At 35.9% G+C, this 20,189-nt stretch overlaps 1 protein-coding gene across 1 annotated transcript in view; it reads right to left on the minus strand.

Moving 5' to 3' along the window:
* Positions 1-18,926, minus strand: part of LOC138704263 (uncharacterized) — a 103,626-nt gene extending 84,700 nt beyond the window's left edge. The window contains exons 1-4 of the mRNA XM_069832135.1: positions 18,192-18,926; positions 9,992-10,265; positions 7,599-7,711; positions 3,217-3,438 (exon numbers count right to left, since the gene is read on the minus strand). Coding sequence (XP_069688236.1) covers positions 3,217-3,438; positions 7,599-7,711; positions 9,992-10,265; positions 18,192-18,717 — 1,135 coding nt within the window. The 5' untranslated portion in view covers positions 18,718-18,926. The remainder of the gene's footprint in view (positions 1-3,216; positions 3,439-7,598; positions 7,712-9,991; positions 10,266-18,191) is intronic.
* Between the last annotated feature and the right edge of the window lie 1,263 nt (positions 18,927-20,189).

Genomic DNA, 20,189 nt, shown 5'->3' on the forward strand with positions numbered 1-20,189 from the left:
CTTGGAAAGTACATTTTTGTGTTTGGTTGTACTGATATGTTGCGATATGAAATATTTAGCTAGCTACAACGTCGCAATGAAAAGTGAAAGAAAAATAACGTTAGACCCGCACTCATTGTTGCCTTGTCAAATAAACACAAGCGATAATTAAAACGCCTACTTTTATACATTTTTGCACGGCAGCACTCATTGTTCCAGAGAGAATATGAACTGATTGAAAGACGATAATATACATTCGGTGAAGTCACTTTCATTGTAGCGGTTATAGAAGTAAATTAAAATATACCTGTATGCAATTTTTAATACTAAATTAATAAATAATAGATAAATGATCAAATAAAGCACAAAAAAATAATTTATTTTGTAAATTTGACATTTATATATAAAAAAGGCAGAAAATGGCAACATAAAACTGTGACGTTTCAATCACAAAGGTGATATTCTGCTTACTGACCTAAGCGTTACTTTGGCGAAGAGACTACAACGTGTTCATAATATGTGCGTCCGTTTCGTCTGCAATATTCGCCGGGCTGATCACGTAACACCATCCCTCGAAATGTTGTCCTGGCTCCGTCTAGAAGATCGTAGGAAAATCCACTGTCTTTCCCTTCTCTTTCACATATTGCATTTCTCCACTCCTGTCTATCTTGCGTCTCGTTTTCAAAATTTATCCACCCATCATAACCTAGACACACTATCACAACACTCCTCAATATTATCCATTCCCTCCCACCGAACATCCTCATATTCATCTTCTTTCACTGTGGCTGTTCCTCGACTTTGGAATTCCCTACCGAGTAATGTCAGGGACTGTCAGACATCAAATCAATTTAAGAATAGGCTAACGAGATATTTTTCTAACAATTATTGTCAACAATAATAGCTGTTTCAGGTTTCTCAATGTTTAATGGTTATATATATCACAGATAAATATCTAAATTATCTCGTTATTATTATTATTATTATTATTATTATTATTATTACCCTACTAATATTATTATTATTATTATTACCCTACTAATATTATTATTATTATTACCCTACTAATATTATTATTATTAATATTATTATTATTATTAATATTATTATTATTATTAATATTATTAATATTATTATTATTATTATTATAACTATTTCTTACCAGTGTTTATTATTGTCACACTAACATTAGTTATCCAATGTTCATTATTTACTTTCATATTGTTTTATGATCTAGATATTAATGTATTAATGAATTCAAACGAAAACTTACTAGGCACTTGGTCAGTAATTATTACTTGTAAATAGTTTCTTTAATCTGTCACAAAATATTTCAATATTCAATAATTTCATCACTATACAATTTTGTTATTCTACATTTAATTTGTAATTCAGTAAATATAAAATATTCTTTGTTTCTCTATGATAAATTATCTAGCTTTAATTATTCAGGTAATCTTTTCGTACTTTGATTTTATTGTAATTGTAAATTTAATACTAATTGTAATATTATTTGTAATTGTAATGGTAAATTTAATACTAATTGTAATTTTATTCTTGATATTGTAGTTGGAATCTCCTGGTAGAGGGGCAGAGAAGGCCTGACGGTCTTATCTCTACCAGGTTAAATAAATAAATACTAATACTAATACTAATGTAATAACTATGTAAGCAAATGTATTTAATTAGAATTAGAGTTTGGCTGGGCGGAAGAGAAGGCCTACTGGCCTTAGCTCTGCCAGATTAAATAAATAAATAAATTATTATTATTATTATTATTATTATTATTATTATTATTATTATTCGTACAGCTTTACTTTCAAAATGAAAATAGATTTAACACATTTAAAAAGGCATTCTGCCAAAGTTCCGGTCTCTGATTATCACATCTGCCCTTTTCAATTAATCCCTCTTCGTCAATCGAGTCATACTTCAGTTGACTTAACAAAGAGCCAATTAGCTAGTCTCCTGAATTGAGAAAATCGTCCTGCCTAAGATTTTCTTGTGGTTTTCCTAATGCGCTAGATATATGTCGGGATGAGCCCTAAAAGAAATGGGCCAAGGACCTACATCCCACTCCCCATAACATTTTGGCTTTTTATTTTTCCAAACAGACGTCTTCGAGATAGGAATCTTGGCTTGGCTTTCGCATATTACCCTTGGTACACGGGCGAGTGTACTAGTCTTCCACTCGCACTGCGAAGGTCTCGCAAGCAGGGGATTACCGACGCCGACGGAAGGAATGCGAATCAAACAATGCGATAAGGAAGAGCGGGCGACAGGAAGGGTCACGAGATAGCTTGAATGATATTAAAGAGTAGAGTCGAAAGAGAAATAACATCGATAGAATCAGTCTTGCGTTGTGATAGTTACATTACGACTCTAGTTTGTTCCACTGCATGTGAATACGTGTCTTGTATCGCACGGTATTATTATTTCATTCGTAAACATATGTTGTGCGTTTAATTAGCTTCGAATTTTTCTCTCGCTACGTTCTTTATTTCCATAGCGATGTCCTCATCTGCCCATCTTCTTAGAAGAGACAGTACTTCCATCGGCTCGCACCTCCCGCTCCCTTGGCGTGCCTACATACACAAGTCAAAACAGACAGCAACGCCACCATTGCTTTTCGGTAATCGTTCCTTTAAATGTGCAAGCTTACATAATCGGCGTTTCTTCTCCCGATGCTGCCCCTAACCCCTCCCTCCTTTTATGTGGTAGCTATTAGGTTACGTACATTTTCGGCTTCCCCTTCAACATTTTCTAGAGTTCCTTCAGTGGAACGGCGGAACTCGTAGTGAGACGAGTGGCCAACAGGCTTGGAGCTGACATATGAAATTTTTCTCAGCCCCGATGTTCTTTGCAAGGACACATTTTTGCGTACCTTTTAATATTTTTCCTCCCATTTCCCCCTCATTCAGATTCAGACGAAATTCAATAAAGTGAAAGATTTCTGTGGACAACAGTAATTTATACAATATACATGTGTTACTCCCGATACTGCTGGCGCCAACGTTTTTGGCGTGTGTCCTAGATATATAGTGCCCAGTTTGTGAGCATGTTGCTAGTGCAGCTGAGAATGGTACCACTTCCTATACACGTCGCATCAGCCAATTGTCAAACACAGTTTTCAGACTAACTGCGGCAAATGTAAAACACTCGCACTTAACGTTCGCATTACTTTTTTCACACGCCAAAAACGGTGACCCGGACTGTAACTATTGTGATCCAACTTACCACTGACCACCATGTCGAGGTACGTCATCTGTTGAATGGCTTCGTATGTGAGTTGGCCCTGATGCTGGCTCAACACCAGGGAGATCTCTGTCCTCAGTCTGTGCTGCAGGTCGGGCTGCAGGGCCAACTCGTACAGCGCGAAGACCATCGTGGTGGACGAGGTCTCGAAGCCCGCCGCCAGGAATGCGAAGGCCTGGGCCACGAAGAGATCCCCCTCTATTTCTGAAGCAAAGACAGGGATGTCAGTCTGCCAATACTACTGCAGTGGTCACTTCTCTACGATAAGGTTCGTGATTGCGCGCCAGCTTCAAAGATTCCTATTCTTACATACGCCGTGGGCCTGCCTTACCTTTTGGTTGCCCATCTCTTGTGACACTTCTTATGCTGTCAAGAAATAACAACGTAGGCCTACTTCATGTAATGTAAAAGACTCTAACAATAGGTATGAGAATAATTGATTAGTTGTGGTTGTATTATATAGCCCAATTAAGTTTAGTAGGCTTATGGTATGACTCATCATAATATATTTGTGCGAGATCGTGCGTATTTGCTTGGTTTCCGCACAAAACCAATCCGCGGTAAGTCTAAAATTCCACATTCAGTATTCCCAACCTAACACAAATAACAATTTCCCTCTTCTTACCGCTTAAGTGACATATTGATTTTACTGCTTTAGGCTTTTAACATATTATTTTTAGAGACGTTCAATATAGTAATAATTATAAATTGGAAACTTACCACTGCAATTTCACCTAAATTGCACTGTTAATTATTGTTTTTAAATATTTGCAAAAATTAAGTAAACTCTACACTCCACTAAAGTTACTGCATTCGTGATGCATGTAACATTAAGGAAACCGTTTGTTTTAAGTTCGCATTTATAGACTGGGGGGAAAAAAAGACAGAGGTATATCACGGCCTGCTGGAGTATAGTAAACACAGAAAACATTTTAAAGCAACAATGTTGAAGATAGATATTTTTGTTTTGCAAATTTGCCGTCATTGAACAGAAACCAAGATGGAGATTTCATTGCAACTAATTAGAAATTCCTCTTTCAGGTATGTAATAAACGATCTTCGCACAAAATAATGTACGATACACGAGCGGTATGTTTTCTTTCAATTCTCGGAAATTAAAAAAGCTCAACTGCGTTTCGCTTTTTCATACTTTTCCTCGAATATGAAAACTTCAACATACCGCTCTTGTAACGCATATTACTATTACAGTAACTGGTGTAATTTTTACCTATAAAAGATATTTTTTCAGTCACTTTATAATTATTTCTTTATCATATTTTTACTATATATATATATATATTACTATATATATATATATATATATATATATATATATATATTTCAAAATGCTACGTCTTTCTATTTTCTACCTGTCACTTGAAATAAAATTAGGAAGAGATACGTAAATAGTTACCCTGACTAGTAAGTCAGTCAATTGACTGCACGTAATTTTCATTTTACTTTTGCCAAAAATAGTTTCAATTTCAAAGCTACTTCTTTTAGTAATTTCAATAAAAAATAAAATTGCAATTTACAAAAATTAAATATTCAATCTGTAAATTTTAATAAAACTTGCGCCGTAGCGTCGTGGCCTGAGACATCGTGAGTGAACTCGCATTATGGAATAAGCGCTGGTTGGAGTCCTCGTGAGGGAAGAAATTTTCTCTTGAAATTTCTGTCATTGTATGAAACAAATGTCTACCCAGCACCGTGATAAATTTGGGGAGCTACAATAAGTAGCGAACTCCGTTTCCGCGAACCGAGGGAATCATCGTGCTAACCACACACTACCCATGTACTGATTGGATGGTCGTTAACCTTGCTGAGGCGTATGGACTTGAGGCCACTAGTCAACTGGTTGGCTTTGGCCCTCTATGGTCTATCAGGCCTAGTATCATTCATTCATTCATCCATTCATTAATTCATTCATTCATTCATTCATTCACTCATTCATTCATTCATTTACAAGTATTAACCTGTTATTATTATTATTATTATTATTATTATTATTATTATTATTATTACCGGTATTACTTTTTATAATATAAATTACAATACCAATTTGATTAGATAATACAATAAAAACATGGTTATAACTTAAAGGTTTGTTTTTGTTTTTGGTTGAATGTGTTTATTTTGCTTTTTGTGAATATATAGTTCATTAATTATACTGGATATTGGTTTTAGTAACGTTTTATTCTTGCAAATCAAGCTTTCAGGTATAACTCCCTGTAAAGTTGATTTGAATAATTTCGAGGGAAAAATTGTTCCGGGGCCGGGTATCGAACCTGGGACCTTTGGTTTAACGTACCAACGCTCTACCAACTGAGCTATCCAGGAACTCTACCAGACACCGATCCAATTTTTCCCTCTATATCCGCAGATCTCAAAGTGGGCTGACAACCGTCAAGTACCAACATTGAGTGCACACTAGCTCTGTGTGGCTTAAATTGTGTTTTCTGTTAACGAACAGTGACGTATATTATGCAAATCAAGCTTTCAGGTATAACTCCCTGTAAAGTTGATTTGAATAATTTCGAGGGAAAAATTGTTCCGGGGCCGGGTATCGAACCTAGTGTGCACTCAATGTTGGTAGCTTGACGCTTGTCAGCCCACTTTGAGGTCTGTGGAAATAGAGGGAAAAATTGGATCGGTGTCTGGTAGAGTTCCTGGGTAGCTCAGTTGGTAGAGCGTTGGTACGTTAAACCAAAAGTCCCAGGTTCGATACCCGGCCCCGGAACAATTTTTCCCTCGAAATTATTCAAGTTTTATTCTTACTATTTGAACGTACAGTACACACCACAAATTCCATATAGCCGCATATCCATGTGATCATATTACCAGCACCTCCTGAAAATCAGCTATTTTTGAGTGCAATATGAATGCATTTTAAATAAGCATTGGATGTCTGTAACGAACATTGAACTAGTTGTAAAATGTTATATAGAAACTATAATTATTACTGACTGCTTGAAAGAAAATAGAGGAAAATCATTTTATGTTTACTTCAATTTTTATTGTATCCGAGTTTTTTAGTGTACTTCACTCCCACCCCCTCTACTAGCAAACTTACAATCGTTCTCCACACAGAGCCAAGGCCGCGTATGAAGTACTGAGTTAGTGAGTATAGTACTTTCCAGAATTATGTTCACGTTTTCCAGTGACGAAAGAGCTTTCAATATTGAATAATATTTTCGCACAGGTACTGTCGTCCGTTTGCCTATGTCGCATCCTGGTTTCCTCCACCTGCTTCTATTCGCCCCTCCGTAAAGTCTAGTAGCTGGGATGTCTTAGCTCTTCTCTCAAAACATTAATTTCTGTTAGGAATTGGACGTCTACGTAATATTATACAACTGTTTAAAACAAATTAAGTAAAAGGGTCTCGTTAAGTAATTAACTGTCACGTGATTTCCCTCCCCCCCTTTCTACGATGCTGCGACAACACCACTTCAACGGACAGTAGATAGTATGTCTGAGTAATTTTATCTTTTCGGATCGGGCAGAAGTGAAGATTGAATTTACAGTACAGTACGTAAGATACTCTTTTACAGAGTAGGTATAGAATTATTTCAACATGAGTTACTAGTTACGAAGGACGAAACTGGTAATTGGGATTAGGTACAATAGTCTATAGTGCGATAATATGCATATTAGAACTGAAGCCTGTATCGAAATGAACGGCCACCATTTTAAAAAATGTGTTTAAATATCCGTATTATGATTATTTTTCAATTTAACTTCATTCTCTATATTGTACGCTAATGTGCTGTAACAGTACAATATACACTGCATAATTAATACGTCCGAATGGAAAGCTCAATTCGTGAGTAAAAACACTAAGTACAGTACTGTATTTTGATTAAACAAAAATCTAATGAAAATTATCAAACTCAAAATTGCGATATTTCCTAATTTACATAAATGGATGAACTATTTTTCTTCCCTCCTATACCTAGTAAAGTGATTTGTATTTTACGCCAGTATCATCGAACTCCAGTCCTGGAAGGGGTAGCAAGCGATGTTTCCGGTTCTAGACCTTTAATCCAAAGAAATAGACAGGTTAATATTAAAAATGTTAGTGAAAATAAAATGATGTCCCTGTATAAGACAAACTTACCAATAGCACCGCCTTAATCCGTTGTCACAAATCAAATAAAGAAAGCCTGTGGAAGCAGTTTTGCTATTATCAACTAATCTCCTTGATTATGTAGCCTACCTTCCTAACACGTGGTTCGACATACTGGCACTAACTTTTGCTTATCATATCAATTAGCTGTAGAACAGTAATGTGGTCATATTATCTGCATTGGCCATATTTGCATCACATACCTTACTTATTGCGCTTGTATTTTTATCAAACTTACTGATGTTGGAATCGTTTTCAGATACTGAACCATTGGAAACTTCACTCCTTCCCTTATTTCTCAACTCGATCATACAGTCCAGAAAATCTTTGCGGACAACTCCGTGTTTCTCTCTGTGAATGAAGGAAAAGACGTTGTTTATTTTTATTCTCATAAAAATTACATTCAAGCTACATATTAAAATGATACTTCTCTGTACTATTATACGAATATGCACTTGTAAATTTAATAGTTCTGTTATTAATGCAATACCTCATTTTGGTTTGTTGCTTATTCCAACCACATAACTAGCAGGCCGTGTTTCGATTTCCGGCGAAGTTCTTTTGTAAGAAGTGGTCTTGTTCCATAATTAGAATGTCTCACTACTGGTGTTTGTTTATAATTCCTAGGAGAGTGAGAATTAAACGAGTCTAAGACCCATTCCTTGAGATAGATAATGATGATGATGATCTATCTATGCAATACTTTATTATGAATTATGTCCTATTGGTATTCAAATGAAATTCCTATCACTTCACAATAGCCTATATCCATTGCTGAAGGTTCGCATATGTGAAACCATAGGCGGCAGTGGCTGACGGCTTTTCGAGGGTCGGACCCGAGATAGATCAATATCAGCATTTTTCAACCTTTTCCAACATGCTGCACACTAATTTGTAATTTAAAATCCAGCTGCACACTCGTGTAATCTAAACGAGTGGTTTCTAACCGGGAAGGGGTAATTTTTTTTTATAGAAACAAGTAAATTACGATAATTTTTAAGGTACAGTAGAGCGTCTCGTTTAGGCACAGTGAAAACATAAACAAAGTGCAGGAAACGTGTGGGGGAGAAATATAATTTCAATTAATGCTCCGCCATAAATGTTGTAACTAAAACTTTGTGCATCCCTCGTGTTTATCGTACGGCTCGTCCTCCCCCACACGTTACCTGCACGTTGTTTACGTTTTCACTGTGCCTAAACGAGACGCTCTACTGTATGTACAATGTTCTGACTTTACTGATCTGGCAACCTTGGCTGCTCGTCAGGTATTCTCTTCTCTGCCACTTTCACACATACACTGTACTTACTGAATGCAGACTTGTGTCGCATTTGCTGTACGTTGACTCTTGTGGACTCACTTTTCTTTACTAATCTTTTCACTTTTACTTTTCCAATTTTTGATACGGAAACCTTTATATTTTCAATTTCTCGCGGCACACAGTTTGAAAAAGGCTGATCTATACGCTTAGGCTCACAGTGACCAATTATGCATCCTATATGCGACGATTGTTCCAGTTCGACAGATGATAGGTGGTCCGATGCTAACAAGCGAGTCATTCTGGCTCAGGATTAATCCGCATGTGATTACCTGATGAACCCATTCACAATATACTCTAGAATCGTTTACCCATTTCTTCAGGATTTTTTTTCTTAGTAAAAATTATAGAAAATCTAATATTGAATGTAACGATTGAGAAAACAAATATTTCTTGAAGGAAGAGGTAAAAGATCCTAGTTTATGTTGTTGATGTAGATCTTTAAATCATTCCAGTAAAAGAATCGTGCAGATATTTAATTAATTGTACATTTTATCATGTAAGTGCTTTGCGGCTATAAAAAAAATATTCTGAATAGTGTTTTATAAAGTGTAATGTAGATATATGAATTAAGCATGATACGTTTTGATCATTTAGCTTTTATAGTAGCTGAGATATAAAAAAATGAATTTACTCAATTTTTGCTGGTGTACCTCCCCCTTAACTAAAATCCCATCTCACTGAGGTTCTGGCTGATAGGCCTATGTACAGAAACGGAAATAAAATTTGGAGCTCCCTTAAGTTTAGCTTACAACACACTGCGCATGTGAAGCAAACAAGAGCCCCTGTATATATGCTACTTGTAGACAATCCTGTGAAATTGTTGCCTACATACAGGTTTACTCTCATCAAGCCTCGATCCAAATTTTAATTCCGTATCTGTGCATCTATTATCAGGCAGTACATTTCTCTTGACGATACGGCATGTGTCAGAGGATAGACAAAAGTTTGTATACATCTGAAGTCTGATTAGGGAAATGTGTTACTAGTCAGGGATATATAAAATGAAGGGAGAAAAGAACTGGACGCCTTATTCCATTATCTCCTGGCTTAGTTGCCTCATGAGTAATGTCTTACTGGTGTCACAGTTTCCAGCCTGTCTTCAGACAGTTAAATAAAGAACCATAATTCACTCGTGTGCCCGTTTATTATGAGGCTGGAGACGCCCAAAATGGGTTGAGGATAATTCTTAACTGGGATCCAGAAGTTCATGGTGGAATCAAACGCAGATTTCTAAGATGGAGTGGCAAATAGTAGAAGGCTCACTCTCCCGGTAAATCTTATATGTACTCCATCAAATCCCGTTCTTTCTCACCTGTACTCCACCGTACTCCAAACAGTCTTTCTGATGAAGTCGGTTGTTTCTCCGTCGAGGATGTATAGCTTGAAGAAGTTTTGCACTGCTGGCGAAAAGAATGCCGTCACTGACGCCAGGCCCTTGCGAAACGAGAACTCGAAAATTCGTCTCAGGTATCGCCGGAACTCGGCTTCTGGATTCTTAAGTGAATTGCTCTCGATGCCAAACGCACAGGATGCTATCACGTCCGTCGTATACCTGGCCATTGTGTCCTTTACTGACACTACATCTCCTGTTAACATAAGTTAAAGCAGTGAAATAATGGAGATGTCATGCTCAGTATTACACCTCCTGTTAACATAAATTAAAGCAGTGAAATACTGGAGATGTCATGCTCAGTATTACACGTATTACACCTCCTGTTAACATAAATCTGTAGTGCTCGGGTAAAGGGGTATAAGTCATTTTTTTGTCCAGGTGGATTTTGTTCCCCAGATTAACACACAAGTTAAATTATACAAGTGGGTGTGCAAAAATCAAAGAATACAAGCAGTTGATATGTTTTATTTGTGTAGAAAATTATTTGTAATAAGGGTTCCAAGTTTAATTTTAATTTATGCCCGAACTCATTTTTATGACTTATCTCCCTTTACCCAAACACCACAGAAATTAAATCAGTGAAATACTGGAGATGTCATGCTCATTGTTACACGTATTACACCTCCTGTTGACATAAATTAAAGCAGTGGAATAATGGAGATGTCATGCTCAGTATTACACGTATTATACCTCCTGTTAACATAAATTGAAGCAGTGAAATAATGGAGATGTCATGCTCAGTATTACACCTCCTGTTAACATAAATTAAAGCAGTGAAATAATGGAGATGTCATCCTCAGTATTACACCTCCTGTTAACATAAATTAAAGCAGTGAAATAATGGAGATGTCATGCTCAGTATTACACCTCCTGTTAACATAAATTAAAGCAGTGAAATAATGGAGATGCCATGCTCAGTATTACATCTCCTGTTAACATAAATTAAAGCAGTGAAATAATGGAGATGTCATCCTCAGTATTACACCTCCTGTTAACATAAATTAAAGCAGTGAAATAATGGAGATGTCATGCTCAGTATTACATCTCCTGTTAACATAAATTAAAGCAGTGAAATAATGGAGATGTCATGCTCAGTATTACACCTCCTGTTAACATAAATTAAAGCAGTGAAATAATGGAGATGTCATGCTCAGTATTACACGAATTACACCTCCTGTTAATATAAATTAAAGCAGTGAAATAATGGAGATGCCATGCTCAGTATTACACCTCCTGTTAACATAAATTAAAGCAGTGAAATAATGGAGATGTCATGCTCAGTATTACACCTCCTGTTAACATAAATTAAAGCAGTGGAATAATGGAGATGTCATGCTCAGTATTACACCTCCTGTTAACATAAATTAAAGCAGTGAAATAATGGAGATGTCATGCTCAGTATTACACCTCCTGTTAACATATATTAAAGCAGTGAAATAATGGAGATGTCATGCTCAGTATTACACCTCCTGTTAACATAAATTAAAGCAGTGAAATAATGGAGATGTCATGCTCAGTATTACACCTCCTGTTAACATATATTAAAGCAGTGAAATAATGGAGATGTCATGCTCAGTATTACACCTCCTGTTAACATAAATTGAAGCAGTGAAATAATGGAGATGTCATGCTCAGTATTATACGCATTTTTTCTCTTGTTAACGTAAGTCAAAACGGTGGGATAATGGAGGTGGTCTAGTCAGGACCTCTTGAAACTGTTAAAGTTTGCATTTTTATTTTTATAAAAAAAGTGCACTGAACATTTTAATTTCAGACTGCGAGCGGCTCAGTCGAGAGTCGTATTGCTTTTATCGGTTTCTCTGCAGTCTATTCGTCCTATATCATGCATGTACTTAAACGCATATACAAATCTGTAGTATGTAGTTCTATATAACACGATAAAAAATCTCAGAAAACACAACACAAAATGTGACAGAGGATTTATGAAGTGTCTTGGATTGCGTGAGACGTCTTTACTCTTGGCCTAGATCATATATGTAACAGATATGTCGGGCTTATAGGCTTTGAGGTTAACAACTTTTGTCAGGTTTTCTACACTGCCATCTAGTTGTTACACAAGGAGTCACGTCATAATTCCCATTTGAATTGCATTAGCGACTGTTCTGCCATCTCCTGTTCGTTTACGGCGGACGGGTGGCGATCCTGGCGGTTGTTCTCTTCAAAGTGCTGCCGATTTTAACGTAGCGAGGAGTTATCTGTTACATATATGATCTAGGCTCTTGGTATGTAAGTTTTAGTATTCGAGCGAAAGTAACTTACTGCAAAACGCCCTGTATTCGCTATGCAATGTCAGGTTTGGAATAATTTTCGTGAAGAAGTTTAAAATTTATGGATAGAAGATAGGGCTCTTCTTGCAAATTGCCTCATTTCGTCGCTAAAAAGACGAAGTGGCGTAAGCGACAAATGTGTAATTTTACAGGAGAGCAGTTGAAAGAAAAGTGTATTTATATGCGGACCTACAACTGAAAGTAATAAATTGACACGTCAAAGATAATACATTGATTCAGTCCGTTTATTGTTTCTCTTAATAAGGACTAATGGCAAACTCTAAAATTTTGATACCTTATAGGCCAAGAAGGCCCTAATTGGAGATACGTCTGTTCGAAAGATTTCACTCATAATAGGAAGGACTTACGCCATACACATGTCTGATCGTATAATACTAATTTATGCTATTCTTTGAGTTGTATTATTCTTTATTTATTTTTTTACTAATTTTATTTATTTTTTATTTTTATTATACATTATAATTATTTGAAAGTCTAGGAAATAAAGAAGATTATAAACTTATTTTAATAAAGCAAAATTAAGAATTTTTTTAAATTACATAAAATTAATGAATAATGTAGGCCTATTTATTTGCAAAACTAATATTTCAGGTAAAGCTCCCTGTAAAGCCGATTTAAATAATTTCAAGGGAAAAATTGTTCCGGGGCCGGGTATCGATCCCGGGACCTCTGTTGAACGTACCAGCGCTCTGCCAACTGAGCTACCCGGGAACTCCACCCGACACCGTCTCAACTTTTCCCTTTATATCCACATAACTCGCGTGGGCTGACGAAACGCCAGAGACCCACATCGAGTGCACACAATCACAGAGATTGTGTGCACTCGATGTGGATATAAAGGGAAAAGTTGAGACGGTGTCGGGTGGGGTTCCCGGGTAGCTCAGTTGGCAGAGCGCTGGTACGTTCAACAGAGGTCCCGGGATCGATACCCAGCCCCGGAACAATTTTTCCCTTGAAATTATTCAAATCGGCTTTACAGGGAGCTTTACCTGAAAGATTAGATTTGCATAATCTATACGTTACTGTGTACGTTAACAGAAAACCACAATTCCAAGCCACACAGAGATTGTGTGCACTCGATCTGGGTCTCTGGCGTTTCGTCAGCCCACGCGAGTTATGTGGATATAAAGGGAAAAGTTGAGTCGGTGTCGGGTGGAGTTCCCGGGTAGCTCAGTTGGCAGAGCGCTGGTACGTTCAACAGAGGTCCCGGGATCGATACCCGGCCCCGGAACAATTTTTCCCTTGAAATTATTTAATGTATTTATTTGTTTACAAGCAATTTTAAGAAACACAAACAAGTATTGAAAATGTTCATGGGTTAATAATAATTATTGTACCCTAGAATTAATGTGGGAGTTCCTTGTAGAACGTTTTATAAACAACATCTCTTATTATTGGTGTTGACCCTTTGCATAGCTGCTGCAAATCGTTGTACTTCTCAACCGAAATCTTTGAAGAGGTGACATTAAGAAGAGGCAGAGGAAGCTTCAAAATTTCAGAAATATTCCGTGATTTCAGAGATAGCTGCTCATAATGTTCGTCCAAATGACTGGTTTTTACAAAAACGCAGTTAGGGTCGTCTTTGGTCACTCTGACTTCTCTGACTGTAGTCCAATCAATCTGTTCCTTTTTGTGCCAATTTCATACTCCAGACAGCTTAATAATGTTGAAATAGTTTGTTTGCTCGAATTTATAAATAAATGTTCATTGTTGGCATCACGTGGCAATCCATGGATTATAGGGAGCCTAGCAATACCCTGCACACATAGACGTAACGACCAATTTTTTAAATGGTAATACCTAACGAAGAGACGTAAGCGACTTGCGAGTCTGATACGCCAGTTCGTCTGAAAAAGAATGAAAGAGCAATGGCGTTTACGACGATAACACGATGTTCACTGCCAAGTAACCATTAGAGATAGATGTACGCCAGTTCGTCAGAATATAGATATGGTCCAACGAAGTGTGCTGGCGAAGTATCTCCAAATTTTTGGTTTTGGCGCTTACGTCACTTCGTCAGATAAGTGACGATTTAATCGTCTATAATGATGCGCAGTAGCCTACCTTTCAGCTGTGTTTCTTGTTCCAGTCTCCATAAACTCAACCTAAAATTACCAACAGTGTGTTCACACGCAAAAAAATTAATTTCCTCTAGCATGCAAGAAACTATTACCGAGTTAACCTTACTTAATGATCAACCCTTGTACATAGAGTAAAAGCATGAAACATGGAAATTAATAACAAAGTAAGATAACAGAGAAAGAAATAGAAATTAAGAAATATCTAGGTATTTTTCTTCTAAGATTCTTTTCTTAAGGCCGAGTTTCAATATACAGGGTGATTCAGACCACACGTAACAGTCATTTATTTCGGAAAGTAGTGCATTAAAATTTTCGAGACAAAAATATTTATTACTAAAGCACATGTGAACTTTCACTTGAGCTTGATTTCATCAATGAATCTTAACAGGGAGTAGGGTCAGTGACGTATCACTTTAAAATTTCAAATGGGCGTAGTGGTCAAATAAGGTACCATTTAATAGAGCTCTTCAAAACAAACAATTTTCAGAGGAAACGTTTTTATTAATTCCTACTTTTTCAGTGAGAAAACGTAAAAAAAAGCAATGGGTGATTCGGACCACCTTCAAGGCCCGATTGTATAAAATTCCCTGACTAAAGATCAACTTTGATCGAAGATCGAAAAGTGAACCGAGTTCAGACACTTCTTCTATTGTATAAAACTTTTCTGCGATCAAATTACCTTGGTTCAAATGCAATCTAAGTTCACGTGAAAAGGATATGGCAACATCGCATAAACAGGTGAAATACGTAATGCGCGGACCATGTTATACAGGTTTGTTCAGTGTTGCCAATCTAGCGATTTTAACTCTTTTTCAACAATAATTTCTTTTAACTTTTATATTGCTTAAATAGGGATTTAGTGAACTTTTTAGCAACCCATATTCACAAAATTTAATCTTTCTTTGTTGATACTGAGAAATCTAGCGACTTTATAACTACTTTTTGGCGACTTTCCGTAATACACTCTGTTGGAGACACTGGTTTTTTTGTGCAATGTAAATAACGGCGGACAATAAGAAGAAGGTTGACTGTTCTCCAAGTTGTTATCATGTTATGGTGTTTGATATTGCCAAGCATAATAAAGCTTTATAAAACGACAATTTTCGTTTAGTAATACAGTTAGTTGAATATTTATGAATGTACCTATCATATCCATTAATAATTAATGGTTGTTATAAACATAATATAATTATAGGTTATGTTATTTGATACTGCTGAACACGATAGAGCCTTTTAAAATATAAGAATGTTTGTATATTAAGGCAAGAAATTGAAAGAAATATATATAAATGTACCTAACATATCTATTAATATTAATAATAATGGATATTTTATTTGCACAATCTGTCACTCGTATATTTCAAACAGAAAAGAAATAACTGAACTTGGATCATCTAACTTAATCGGAGAAATTTCTTCAGTCAAAGTTGACTTTAGTTTGAGACAAATTAATCTAAGATTAGACTTTATACAACACAAAATTCCAAGTTCAGCTGAAACAAGGATCAATTTAATCTGATCTAAGATTAAATGGTTTATACAATCGGCCCTAAGTCATTTATTTCGGAAACTAGTGCATTAAAATTTTCGAGTCAAAAATATTTTTAACTAAAGCACATGTGAACTTTCACTTGAGCTTGATTTCATCCATCAATCTCAACAGGAAGTAGGGTCAGTGGCGTATCACTTTAAAATTTCAAATTAGAGTCCGGTCAAATTTGGTACTATTTGATAGAGCTCTTCAAAACGAACAACTTTCATAGGAAACGTTTTTATTAATTCCTACTCTTTCAATGAGAAAACGTACGAGAGACCTTCCAGTCACTTGACCAGGCCGAAGTGTTAGGAGTCACTGACAGTGTTAGAACAAGAGTACGGATGTTTGCTGCTCAGAACGGCAGACAGTTTGAACATTTGTAAAAATTAATGGCATTGTCCAGTCTTTCAGTAACATCTGTCAACATTAATTGTCTTGTTTACATTTTCGTATTTTAACATTTCTCAATATTGATGGCATTGTCTTTTCGTACGTTTTCTCATTGAAAGAGTAGGAATTAATAAAAAACGTTTCCTATGAAAGTTCTTTATTTTGAAGAGCTCTATCAAATAGTACCAAATTTAACCGGACTCCCACTTGAAATTTTAAAGTGATACGCCACTGACCCTACTTCCTGTCAAGATTCATTGATGAAATCAAGCTCAAGTGAAAGTTCACATGTGCTTTAGTGATAAATATTTTTGTCTCGAAAATTTTAATGCACTAGTTTCCGAAATAAATGACTTAACGTTGGTCCGAATCACTCATTGCTTTTTCGTACGTTTTCTCATTGGAAGAGTAGGAATTAATAAAAACGTTTCCTCTGAAAGTTGTTTGTTTTGAAGAGCTCTATCAAATGGTACCATATTTGACTACTATTCACATTTGAAATTTTAAAGTGATACGCCACTGACCCTACTTCCTGTTAAGATTAATTGATGAAATCAAGCTCAAGTGAAAGTTCACATGTGCTTTAGTTAAAAATATTTTTGTCTCGAAAATTTTAACGCACTAGTTTCCGAAATAAATGACTTACGGGTGGTCTGAATCACCCTGTATAGGTCTGAAGCAAGAACGATAGATAGCCTACTAGACCACTGAGGACAACCGATCTACACGGACATCACTTTATTTTTACTAACATTTTTAACATTAACCTGGCTATACTCGGAAACACTGTTCCCCCCCTTCCATTACAGGAGTTTGGAGTTACTAGTGCAATATGTAAACAAATCATTTTACTAGCTATAGGAGGAGAGAAAACTAGTGTATTCATTTATGTTACAGAGAAATATAGTATTATGATTTTCAGTTTGGTCATTACTTTACAGTATTTTATCAAAAAACAGTAGAATAGTAACAATTTTTTTTTCACAAACTCAAGTCTTCAGGCGGTTATATACATTATGTAATGTCTACTTTATTCAGCATATTACTAACCTAATTTATTCCTGAGAATTTTGTGAGCACTTCCGTAAGAAACCCCAATTTCTACAGCTAACTTCTTCACCGACTTATTACGACCTCGCTGCATCCTTTCTCTAGCATCTTCTACAGCATCTTCTGTCACCTTTGTTGGCCATCTTACACTTTTCTTCCTTTCTGTACACTCTGTTGCTCTAAATTTATCTACCAGATTAATGACATTTCTACGAATATATTCCGTAATGATATAATCAGGAAATTGTTAAGAAAAAAAAAGAAAAGAAAAACTGTTGTTCACATTCGGTTATTTTGTAATTCCAGTTTCCATTATCGTCCTTCATACCTACAAACAGTAAAACAAAACTCTTGTTTAAATAATGCTGTTAAGTACCGCACCATATTATAGGGTACCGTACTTTCGGTAACTCTAATCTTCACTTGTGCTCAGTCCACACAGATAAATTCAATTATGCTACACACCATACCTGTGTGAAAATAAACTTCAATAATATAAGCTTCTTATTCTATAGAAAATGCAACATATTTCTGAAACACACTGTACTCTGTACTGTTTATTTCACTGCTAGCAACAGCGGCCGTAAGTTTGTGTGACTGACGTTAGCAAGGACATTAGTGAAATAGGTGGGAGTCAAGTACATAAAGAAAACGCAGGTACAATAAAAATTGAAGTAAAAATAAAATGATGTCCCTGTATAATAGCGGACTGCTCGCCAGTTTAACGAGTGAAAACATAGAAAAGTGCTCACCGTTGGCTGTAGCTCTATCCAAATGGTGACGGAGTTCCCTGCCGCAGTTCTCAACCAAATAGAACATTTTCTTCATCTTGCCCGACGTGAAGACGGGCGTGAGATTCACTCTAACGTGCCTCCAACGCAGATCCTTGAGCGTGAATATAGTATAGGCGAACAAGGGGTCCAGATCAACGTTGATGTCGGGCATACGGTTGATGAAGTTCTGAGAGTCCTTAACAAGGATGCTCTTGACGAGATTGAGGTCCCGTATCAGCAGACTGGGCTGGTCGAAAGAGAACATGCCCACGTAAGGTTTGTCCCCATGCTCGTTGTAGATCCTCTGCAGAAAGTGCCCGATACCCAACTTCAGCAACACCAGATCAAGAAGAGTGCCCACAAATGGGATAGGTTTCAAGTATGGGATCCCGCGTTTCTTCCAGATGTTGAAGTTTCTCGTGGAATACAAGTACAACGCAACGAAGAAAATTGTACAAGATGCAATGAAGTAGAGTATCAGTGATTCCAGTGACGGCGTCATCATTGGGAGTAACCTAAATGATTATTTTTACTAATGTTATCGTATCTCTTATTTCAGAAAATTTTGTATAAAGTAGCGGTAGTCTTACTGCTCCCTGAAATACTTATTCCACTTTTACATATTAGACACTAGATGATCATTTTTGTAATTATGTGATATAAGTAGTGATAACGTAGCTCCTGACGCCTAAATGACCCAACTCGAACTGAACTCTTTACTATGAACGTGCAAAGTGAAAATTAATGAAGTAGAAATGCGAAGGAACTTAAAAAGTTCTTATTACGGATAATTATTGTTCTGAAGACAAGCCTCCTAATGAGACTCTTGCTACTGTGTGTGCATAAATGACATAAGCCTAAAACCATTTTCGAATGTTGTAAAAAAAAACAATTAGGACGATTTAGCTTCAGTAATTAAAACTTTTTGTAAGTCGTATTTTATGCAAAATTTGTTTTCGTTTATTCCAATACACAACCATATTGAACTACCTATTATTTATTTTATTTTTCATGACTTATGGGATTACATACACCTTCCACCATTAAAAATATATGTTTTATAAATTTAATTCTTCCATATCGTGGCCTTGGTTTGGCAAGGTTCTAACTGCTTTTTCCATACTTTTGAGATACAGAGCTTCAAAGTTTCAATTTATTGTAATACTAGCCGTACCCGTGCGCTCCGCTGCACCTGTTAGAAATAAATATAAAGTAATTACATAATTAAAATAGGACATTTGATCCAGGGAAGATTCGCGTTTGATAGAAGGATAAATCGTTTATTATGTTACTTAATTTAAATTGAATTAAGAAATTAAAATGCGATCATTTTGATCCAGAGACCACTCATTTGGTCATAAAAATTATTTTAGGAAATACAGGAAACGAATGTACAGAATAGCCTATCAAGTTTTCTGTGCATAAGAAGCTATTTTAATCTTACCTGTCCTCGATTGACTCAAACGTTACTGTAATAACATCATAGCATTATGTCCATCTAGAGAAAGTACACTTTCCAATGGTGAATTAATAATTAATTATACAAATCAGTTAATTTAGCTTCCGATATTACTTCATAGAAACGCAGAAACATTCTCTGTAGGCTATGTTTCATAGCTTTCAATTGTTGTTGTCCAAGGCCCCTTATACACGAAGTCATTTGTTTTTTATTTCATTACACCGCCTTAGATGGTGTCGTTATTGTAATTTTGAAACTCATTTATCTCATTAAATATCAGTCCTATCAAAATTGTGCGTGGAAAAAAACTTATCGGAAATTATTTTTAAAGAAACTTTCGTTGTGTAATACACTCAGGGACAAAAAAAACCGGACACTTCTATATTTGCTTGTATTTTGTTGCCAATTATTTCAAAATGAAACAAAACCCATTTAAACAAAATAATGTTTCATTTAGCAGCTTATACGACAACATTTGAAAAAAAAATCTCTGATGAGAAAATTTACAAAAAAATTAC

The sequence above is a fragment of the Periplaneta americana genome, chromosome 8 (assembly GCF_040183065.1).
Source record: "Periplaneta americana isolate PAMFEO1 chromosome 8, P.americana_PAMFEO1_priV1, whole genome shotgun sequence".
NCBI lineage: Eukaryota > Metazoa > Arthropoda > Insecta > Blattodea > Blattidae > Periplaneta > Periplaneta americana.